The 10,237-nt window shown below is 49.2% G+C and overlaps 1 protein-coding gene across 1 annotated transcript in view; it reads right to left on the bottom strand.

Annotated features, from left to right (window-relative positions):
- Positions 1 to 5,877, bottom strand: part of Hmox1 (heme oxygenase 1) — a 7,678-nt gene extending 1,801 nt beyond the window's left edge. The window contains exons 1-4 of the mRNA XM_005345369.3: positions 5,682 to 5,877; positions 3,535 to 3,655; positions 1,995 to 2,486; positions 469 to 568 (exon numbers count right to left, since the gene is read on the bottom strand). Coding sequence (XP_005345426.1) covers positions 469 to 568; positions 1,995 to 2,486; positions 3,535 to 3,655; positions 5,682 to 5,704 — 736 coding nt within the window. The 5' untranslated portion in view covers positions 5,705 to 5,877. The remainder of the gene's footprint in view (positions 1 to 468; positions 569 to 1,994; positions 2,487 to 3,534; positions 3,656 to 5,681) is intronic.
- Between the last annotated feature and the right edge of the window lie 4,360 nt (positions 5,878 to 10,237).

The following is a 10,237-nucleotide window of genomic DNA, read 5'->3' as shown; positions in this document are numbered from 1 at the left end:
ATAAATAAATAAATAAATAAATAAATAAATAAATATTAAAAAAAAAATAGGTTCCCAAAGCCCTGCCTTATATGGGGGTCTTCCAGAGCCTTTAGTGGGTCTGAAAAAGAAAACACGATTACAGCTATTCATGAAAGATTGAGGCAGGAGGATTGTTTGTTACCAGGGGTTTGAGGCCAACCTGGGCAACACAGTATAACTGCCTCAAAAACACTTTGGAGGGATGTTCCTAAATGAAAGGATTTCTCTGCCAGTGACTTCTAAGGGATTTCTGTATACCTCTGCCAATGCCCAATGTGGGGAAACTGCTCACCCAGTCACATATTACAGGCTGACCCTGGGTCCTTTTATCTGTACCCTATTTCTAATTTAAAACATTCAGAAAAGAGGAGAATAAAGAAATCCCAGAGACAGACAGCTGTGCCATGTTCCTGCCAAGAAGAGCCGGAGGCGAGAAGGCATCTTTACCTTGCACCAGGCTACCAGAGCGCTGGCGAAGCCGCTCCATCTGTGAGGGGATCTGATCCTTGTGGTCCTGTGTCAGCAGCCCCTGCAGCTCCTCAAACAGCTAGAAGACAAGACATACTGTCATCAAACACCCATGTGTCTTTCACCTACCCTAGGAGAGATATGATAGGTTTAGTTAGCTCTCCTGCCTGTACCCCCACCTGGTCCCCACCAGTAACAGCTGTTCTGAATCTGGAATTTCAAGATTTTATGTGTATGCCCACAAGGAGAGCCACTTTGCCTCCTCTGAAATAACACATGGATGTGGGGTGGCTGTGCAGCATACAACCATTCAAACTGCTGTCTCTTCTGAGCTGTGCACTGCTCGGCTCATCTTTGCTAAGAGGCTGCTTGTGCAGGTGAGGAAAGCACAGCTCCTGGAGCAGAGCTTGCTCGAGATCAAGCAAGGTAAGGATGGAGACCCAGCTCTCAGCTGGGCTTAGGTTTTTTGTTTGTTTTTCTCCAGACAGGGTTTCTCTGTGCAACCCTGGCTGTCCTGGAATTCATTCTGTAGACCGGGCTAACCTTGAATTCAGAGATCCATCTGTTTCTGCTTCCCAGAGAGTGCTGGGATTAAGGGCGTGTGCCACCACCTCCCAGCTTCATATCCTCAGAAGGATACAAATGGTCTAGATGTGGTTGGATTTAGAGATTTGAAAGGATAGTTTGCTAACAGGTGCTTGCCTGATGAACCTTTTAAGGGATCCCAGACTGAAAGCAGGGAGCCATGAGGATATGAAGTGAAACCCTGACCATCAAAGAACCCCATCAATAGGACACTATACCCTTCCAGCTCTATCTTTCAAACCCTTGCTCAAAATCCACTTTCTTAGAGACTGGGAAGATGGTTCAGAGGTTAAGAGGACCAGCTCTTCTTCCAGGGAACCCAAGTTCAGTTCCCAGCACCTACATGGCAGTTCACAACTGCCTGTAACTCTAGCTCCAAGGAATCTGACACCCTCACACAGACCACATGCAGGCAAAAAAACAATGCACATCAAAAAAAATAAAATCATTACAAGACCCACATTTGCAGAAAGTGAGACATCTCTGTGACTACGTAGAAAATCTCCTAAAGCAAATGCCACCAGAAGCATTCCAGCCTCTGAAACCCTTACAGTGCCAGCCTGGCTATGCATAAGTGCATAACTACCCTGACAGTCACACCACTGTCAGAGGATGCCATCTCCACGACAATCATGTCCCATAACACCAGAGAGCAATGGCATCACAGAGCTTACCCTATACCAGCCCTTCCACAAGGTCTGAACTGTATCCACTTGCTTGCCCCTCACACCTTGAAAGTGGACACTATCATTATCCCTATTTTGCAAATAGAGAAACTGATGAACTGGGAGATGAGATTTGTCTGTGATCACCCATCTACTAATCAGGCCTCTGGTCCCAAGTCCTTGTACTTAACTGTGATTCCTGGACCCTCCCCCTCTAATAACAGGAGTGTGACTTGGAAGAGCAGTGGGGCTCACCTCGATGTTGAGCAGGAATGCGGTCTTGGCCTCCTCTGTCACCCTGTGCTTCACCTCAGGTGTCATCTCCAGGGTGTTCATGCGAGCACGATAGAGCTGTTTGAACTTGGTGGCATTGTCGATGTTGGGGAAGGTGAAAAAAGCCAAGCCCTCACCAGAGCCAGGCAGGGCCAGGGACTTCTGTGCAATCTTCTTCAGGACCTGGCCCCCTGAGAGGTCACCCAGGTAACGGGTATACGTGTGGGCCACCAGCAGCTCGGGATGAGTGTGCCCCACCTCGTGGAGGTGTCTCACATAGTGCTGTGTGGCTGGAGTGTAAGGAATGGTCTCTTGCCAGTGGGGCCCATACCAGAAGGCCATGTCCTGCTCCAGGGCAGCCTTTCGGTGCAGCTCCTCAGGGAAGTAGAGCGGGGCATAGACAGGGTTCTGCTTGTTGCGTTCTATTTCCTCCTCCAGGGCAGCGTAGATGTGGTACAAGGAAGCCATCACCAGCTAAAACCAGAGCCAGTTTCTCAGAAACCCTCTGTGGCTGCCTACTGGGAGACTCTCTGTCCCCACCACTCTGCAGTCCCTCAATCTCCACCCAGCTCACAGTGATCTCTACTGTGTGTCTAGTATTTTCTTTTTCTCCTCTTTTTGGCTTTTTGAGACAGGTTTCTCTGTGTAGCCCTGGCTACACAGTCTTTGTCTATAGACCAGAATGGCCTTGAACTCACAGAGATCTCCCTGCCTCTACCTTCTGATTGCTGGGATTAAAGGTGTGTGCCACCACTGCCCAGCTGTATCTAATGTTTTTTACTGACACCAGTTTCACAACTGTTCCAGGAAATAGCAGAATCAGAGACTATTGTGTATGCTGGGTTTCTCAGAAGCACTCGGGGGGCTGAATGAGCCAGACAATCTCACTGTGAGGACAAGACACTGCAGGGCTAAGGCAACTTCCCCTTGCCTTCAGAAACAAATTGGAATTGGGTTAAAGATCTGGGTATGGTGGTACAAGCCTGTGGTCCAAATACTCAGGAGACTGACTCGGGAGCATTGAGCGTTCCTGAACTATGTAGTGAGACCCTATCCAATAATCCAAGGTCAGCGGTTGGTTGAGAAGCTATCCAGCCCATGCAAGGCACAGGGCTAGTCAGGTCAAGAGTGCACACTCTGAAATTAGGCCATCTCTGTTTGGTTTTGGTCTTTTCCACATAATGCTCACTGTGTGGCCTCTTAACCTCTCAGGGCTTTCCCCTTATCGCCTCCTCAAGGCTGAGACAGGAGTATAAAGCGACCAACATAGAGTATGTGTTCAATTAGCCATCCTGCTGTCCAGGCTCCTCTGTCAGCATCACACAGCAGGCCAAGAACTTGCTGTGTGACCCTCTCCTCTCTTCTCTGAGCTAGTGTCAAAATTAGTAGGATGACTTCCTTTGACAAGCCTTCATCATCCCTGACTCCAACCTCTCCATTCAATTATTGGCCTGAGATCTCTGGGCGTACCTCCTACACCACCCCCCCCACAAAATGTTCTGGCTAACCGACAGTCACATACCTTAAAGCCTTCCCTGGTCACCTGGCCCTTCTGAAAGTTCCTCATGAACTCAACGTTCTCTGCCTGGGTGTGCACCTCCTTGGTGGCCTCCTTCAAGGTCTCAGACAGATCCTCGGGCCTGCTGTGGAGGAAGGGAGGAGAATCAGCAGGGGTTGGCTGTGAATGGTTCTTCCCAAGCTAAAGACAGAATGCTGGGACCTCACCATCACAGATTAGACCTACAGATAGGTCCAGCCTCCAATCTAGACAAGCCATGGTCTTAACCATGCAAATAATCATCAATCATTAAATACTATGGGATGTAGTTCCCCAAACCACAGGGAAAATTCCTATTCCAGTTACTCCCAGTGAAGGGGAGAAAAGGTAAGGGCTGACCACAGAGAGGAGTCCCACCACTCCAAGGTCCAGGTTCAAGAACACATCTTTTTTAATTTGGTTTTTGAGACAGGGTTTCTGTGTGTAGCCCTGCCTGTCCTAAAACTCACTTTGTAGACCAGGCTGGCCTCAAACTCAGAGATCTGCCTTCTGCCTCCTGAGTGCTGGAATTAAAGGCGTGCGCCACCACTGCCTAGCTAAGGATAGATAACTTGATAAGCTTTGCCCAATGTGAAGGCATTCTTTCAAAAAGTTTCAATTATAGCCGGGCGGTGGTGGTGCACGCCTTTAATCCCAGCACTCGGGAGGCAGAGGCAGGCTGATCTCTGTGAGTTCGAGACCAGCTTGGTCTACAAGAGCTAGTTCCAGGACAGGCTCCAAAACCACAGAGAAACCCTGTCTCAAAAAACCAAAAAAAAAAAAAAAAAGTTTCAATTATGAATTTCACAACCAGCTAACTGGGTGTGGTGGTGCAGCCTTTAATCCCTGCACTCAGGAGCAGAGGCAGGCAGATCTCTGGGAGTTTGAAGCCTGGTCTATTTACATGGTGAATTTCAGGACTATGTAGGAAGGGAGTTGAAAAAAAAAGATAGAAAGAAACTTGCACACACACCCACATTACACGCAAAGTGTCTGCATTAAACAGTGTTTGTAACCCAACTTTACTCAAAGGAGTTCTGCTGCAGGAAGATTTGAGAGTTCCAGGCCAGCCTGAAGGACTCATTTAAGACACTGTCTCTAAAGAAAAAAAGGGCGGTTGTTGTACATTAGTGGTAGAGCGCTTGCCTGGAATGTTTGAAGTCCTAAATTCAGTCCTTAATGCTGAAAGGACAGGGGTCAGGGGTAGACAGTATGAGAGGGCTCTGCTGGTAGAGGTGCTTGCCACCAAGTCAGATAACCTCACCTTCCTTGGAATCCACATGGTGGAAGAAGAAGAGCGACCCTCAAGTTGTCCTCTGACCCCTACATGTTTAGTGTGGCACATATGTAGCCACTCGCCACTCTATATGCACAATAAATAAAACATAGTGGCCGTGGTGGTTCATATCTTTAAACCCAGCACTTGGGAGGCTGAGGCAGGCAGGTCGTTGTGAGTTCAAGACCAGCCTGGTCTACAAAGCAAGTTCCACAATAGCCTGGGCTGTTACAGTGAGAAACCCTGTCTCAAAGAAAAAAAAAACAAAACAAAAAAAAAAAAAAAAAGAGGAGGAGGAAAAGCTAAGTATGGTGGTGTTGTATCTTTATTCCAGCACACTGAAGGCAAAGGGACGAGGATCTGAGTTCAAAGGTTCAAAGACAACCTGGTCTATATATCGAGTTCCAAGACAGCTAGAGAGACCCTGTCTCAAATAAAAAAATAAATGAAATGAAATAAAACAAACACCCCCCCTAAAAAAAATATCCCAGGTTATAAACACCCACTAGTTCTGCTGTTGCTGCCTCCCTAAGCCTTGCATTCTCCCGTGAGGTTGAAAACTGCACAGCCACGGTTATGTACAGCCTGAGACCACTCCACGCCACCAGGAAAGCCAAAGCATCCTCCTAGAATGGTGGTGAGTCCAGGATCCAGGACTCGGCAGTGCGCGATGCCATAAGGACACTTTCATCCTGTCACCCACAGCGTGTCAGAGGGGTGAATCACATTTCCTCCCTCCAGCTGCCCATGGCTACAGGTAGACTGGGCGGCAACTTGTCCGCCGGCCCCCACAGCATTCCCAGGCTGAACAGGGAACACGGGTCGCCACACTTCCCGTCCCCACGCAGCTACTTGCCTGTCGGGCTGTGGGCGCTCCATCACCGGGCTGGGCTGGCTCAGGCTGGTTCTGTCTGCTTCAGGCTCCGGGCTATGCTGGGGAGATTTCTGCTCTGGCAGGCTCCACTCAGTAGTCTGCTGAAATTCTGAAGGCGGCTGGCGACTGTGAGCAGCTGCCTAAGCCAGCCCTTTAAGTAAGCAGGTCACGTGGCGGCCGCCTAGCTGAGCTCGAGTTCAGGCTCCAGTTGCAACACCACGCCCCGGAGCAAGGGAATAAGTCATATGACTCTGGCAAGCTCTGCTACAGGATCTTGGGGGGGGGAAGGGGGGGGAGGAAATCTGAGTGAGTTGCCTGTGGGCAGGATTTGGATTCTTTCCAGAACCCTCTCTACACTACTCAGTGACAGGAGGACAGGAGTAGCCCCTCAAGAATCTTGAAGGTTCCAGAACTAAGAGACATTGGTGATGGGCAACCCCAGGGACTGACCCACGGGACCCTGGGTTCACCTGAATCTGCCTTCCCAGAACTCTGTGAGGACGAGACAGCTGGTTTTCTCAACTCCTTTATGGACACTCAGTCCTGCTTGGTTTGCCAGCACCCGCAGAGACTAACTTTTCTGTAGTTTGTCCCTACACATAGTGCTGGGTGGATGGCTCAGGCTTCACAGGTGGGAAAACTGAGCAGGAGGATGAGTGGGCTGCACAGCAGGGGTCACGGAGAACAGCACCTGAGTGTCTGGTTGGCTTCTCCTCACTCCTAGAACCTGGTCCACACCATGGCTTCCTAATGCTTCCTAAGTCAGGACACATCCACCATCAGATACCCACTGAGGCTTATCAAGGTAGGGCCTGGACAATCACCCAAATTCCTGGTGATGTGGACCCCTCGGGACAGGACAGAAAATACACAAACATACTGGATGATTACACGAAGCACCCATAATACTTAGTTGTCCTTTTTTGGGTTAAAAGTGACTTCTTAAAAAAAAATATGTATTGCTGGGTGGCGGTGGTGCAAACTCTTAGTCCCATCACTCAGAAGGCAGCAGCAGGCAGATCTCTGTGAGTTCAAGGTCTGCCTGGTCTAGAGAGTGAGTTCCAGGACTACACTGAGCAGCTGTATTTCAAAAAAGAAAAAACGAAAACAAAAATCAAAACAAAAAAATTTATATTTATTTTTGTGTGTGTGTGGACCCAAGTACATGTATATATGCATTCATGATTCATGCCACATGCATTCAGTTGCCTGAGAAAGCCAGAAGAAAGCATTGGATCCCCTGGAACTAGAGTTATATACAGGTGGTTGTGAGCTGCCCGTGTGGGTACTGAGAACCAACTCGGGTTCTCCAGAAGACCAGCAAGTACTGTCAGCCTCTGAGCCACCCCACCAGCCTAAAAGTGACTTCTAATGTCAACAAGATTTCATTTTCGTTTGTTTGTTTGCTTGTTTCTTTCTTCTTCTTTTTTTTAATATTTATTTATTTATTATGTATACAATATTCTGTCCATGTGTATGTCTGCAGGCCAGAAGAGGGCACCAGACCTCATTACAGATGGTTGTGAGCCACCATGTGGTTGCTGGGAATTGAACTCAGGACCTTTGGAAGAGCAGGCAATGCTCTTAACCACTGAGCCATCTCTCCAGCCCTTTTTTTTTTTTTTTTGGTTTTTCGAGACAGGGTTTCTCTGTGGTTTTGGAGCCTGTCCTGGAACTAGCTCTTGTAGACCAGGCTAGTCTCAAACTCACAGAGATCCGCCTGCCTCTGCCTCCCAAGTGCTGGGATTAAAGGCGTGCGCCACCACCACCCGGCTTTCTTCTTTTATTTTTAAGGATATTGTTTAGAAATGTTGGTTGCAAGTCCTCAACTCAGAAGAAAGACAAATGGAGGTTGGCAACTGCCTGTCAAAAGGGGACCCCCCTCAAGGGGAGCAGGATGACCAACTGCCTATCAAGGGTGGACCCCCCTCAAGGGGAGCGGGATGGCCAAGTCTCACCCCGTGTGCCCAAAGAATCTGTCACACTTGGTCAAATTCCTTGCGTCATCACTGTCCCACTCAGCACAGTTACAATAGAATAACAGCTCCAGTAACTGAAGACCCACGGTACGTGGACAACTCATCTCTCAAGAACTCCACCAGAAAAGCCCAGGGGCTGACTTTAGAGAACAGGACAGAGGCTTCCGATAGTACGTGAATTCACTGAACCAGGAGGACTCCACGTTCCCTGGGAAGCAGGCGGCGTATCTTCTGCCTGCGAATGGTGTAGACAGGACAAGTGGCTATGGCCACTGCCAACCAGCAGGTGCTTCTTTACGTGTTCTGGATGGAAAGCACGTGGGCCCCGACTCTATCCACTTGGTGCCGTAAATCCCCAGGGCTGGACCTGTGCCTGGCACATGACAGACGGTTAATAATAACTGCAGGGACAAGGTTGCCCAAAGACTCCTGATGGGAATGGGGATGAGGTGATGGTGTTGTTTGGCTGTCATGGTTCGAAGCTGCCAGGAAGGGCACAAAGTGCAATCCTAGCCAACCTTTGCTCTTGTTGTGTGCAGAGGCTCAGCTAATCCGGGCAGCAGCGTGAGATCTGTGCAACTGCCATCTGCATCTCTCTTTTGTCTACTGGAGTCTAATGAGGAGCAGTGAAGTCAAGGAAGTTTCTTGTCACTCGGCTATGTTGATGTCGGAATCAAAATTCTTGCCCTGGTAACAGGACCACCTTACCCCAACCCCTGTCATGGAGGATCCAGGAGTTTAGGGGGCAATAATGGGAAATATGGGCAATAATAGGGATCTACAGCCTGTTATTCTAAGGACTGCAAAAAATGAAACTCACAACATGAATCTCCTTTTTAACATGGACATCCAAAGAGAGAGGCATTGACTCAGGCTGTGGCCCCATTAGAGACACAACCTTTGCTTAACCTTTGTTTCTGACTTCTGGGCACTAACTTGTTCTCTGGAAGCCCCAGATGTATATAGAAGATAGACTACACAAAATTTGGGGACAGAAGCAGCCAGACCAACCCCCCCCCCATTGCGTGCATGTGAGCGCACACACATGTGTACACACACACATAAACACACACTGCCCATATTGACTCAGGTAGGCATACCAGGCTGTTCTGGTTCCATCCCAGATATCTCTATCCCCCAACACACACACACACACACACACACACACACACACACACACACACACCATGCACACTGTGCCCACACTGACTCAGGCAGCCAGACCAGGCTGTTCTGGTCCTTTCCCAGCATTCCCCCACCCCACACCCCACTCCCACGCCCATACTAATTCAACTTCCTTGCTTCCTTTGCCTCATTCACCCAAAAGACTCCAATCCATGCCTGCAGCGACTAGCTGAATACCCACCCCTCAAAGATGTCTGACATCAAGACCAGAGAAAAATTCTGAAGGCAGATGAGAGACTGCCCTAGACCATCCCTCAAGATTTAGGGTCATTGTTAGTATCCAGGCACCCCTTGGCCCTGCCCCATGGGAACCCTTGCCTGGATACTAACAGTCATTACAAGTACATGATGGGTGCAGAGACAGTTGATCGGTGAGGAAAGATGGAGAGGGACAGGAGACAGGAAGACGCTGTCCTGCCTTCTGCAAAGATGAGGGACACAGCAGCAAATTGACTGACATGCGCAAGCAGCATCAGGAAGCTAGAAACACAAGGAACTCCTGCTACCGGAGTTGCCCACGCCACCCGCTCCCCAGCCCATCTCATAGGCTCCTGCGGTGAATTTCAGGATAGAACAGACGTAAGAGAGCGGTCAGTCATAACTCCTAAGCTTTCCAAACTTTGTGTGTGTGTACCTCACATTCAGGCCAGTTTGGTGTGTGTGTGTGTGTGTGTGTGTGTGTGTGTGTGTGTGTGTGTGGTGTATGTGTGTGCGCGCGTGGGCGCCTCACATTCACGCCAGCTTGAAACGTTTCAAGCAGGGCTTTACAATTTAGAACCAAACAAGAGGCTTCTGTACCTTGCTGGAACTTTCATTTCCTCCTGCCTGGGGCTAAAGCTACCCTTTTACCAACTAACTTATTCAGAGGGAAGCTGAAGAAACAGAGAGTGACTCAGCAAAATCTGCCTTTGTCTGCAATCTTCCTCCCAACCATGACACAGCATAAAAGCAGCTGCAAAGCAGAGGAAACCGCAACTCAGCATGGGAAGAGGGCGGGGGTCAGATTTGGGTTTGGGTTCTACTTCCAGTTGCTGTGGAAAACAAGGTCCAGGCTCCGGGACAGGGCGGGGGCGGGCGGGCGAGAAGGGGGGGGCAGTGGGAAGGGGGGTTGGAGTCCTGGGCCACAGGTGGAGCTCTTGTGCCTTCTGCCCCAGTTAGATGGCAGAAAGGGGATTTGTGTGGGTATCTTCGAGTAAGAATTCTCAGAGGGCATATTGACTACACCATGCCTGAGACAGTCCAGGAGGGGACGGAGGGCAAAGGCCTCCAGTGGGGATCTTCAGCCTACATATATATACACGGTGTACTCCCTGATGACATGGATGACAGGCAGACAAATACATGCTGCCACACATTAGGACAGAAAAAGAGCAT

Source organism: Microtus ochrogaster, chromosome 4 (assembly GCF_000317375.1).
Source record: "Microtus ochrogaster isolate Prairie Vole_2 chromosome 4, MicOch1.0, whole genome shotgun sequence".
NCBI classification, from domain to species: Eukaryota; Metazoa; Chordata; class Mammalia; order Rodentia; family Cricetidae; genus Microtus; species Microtus ochrogaster.
Note: the sequence above shows the minus strand (reverse complement) of the source record. Positions and strands in the feature narration are given on the sequence as shown.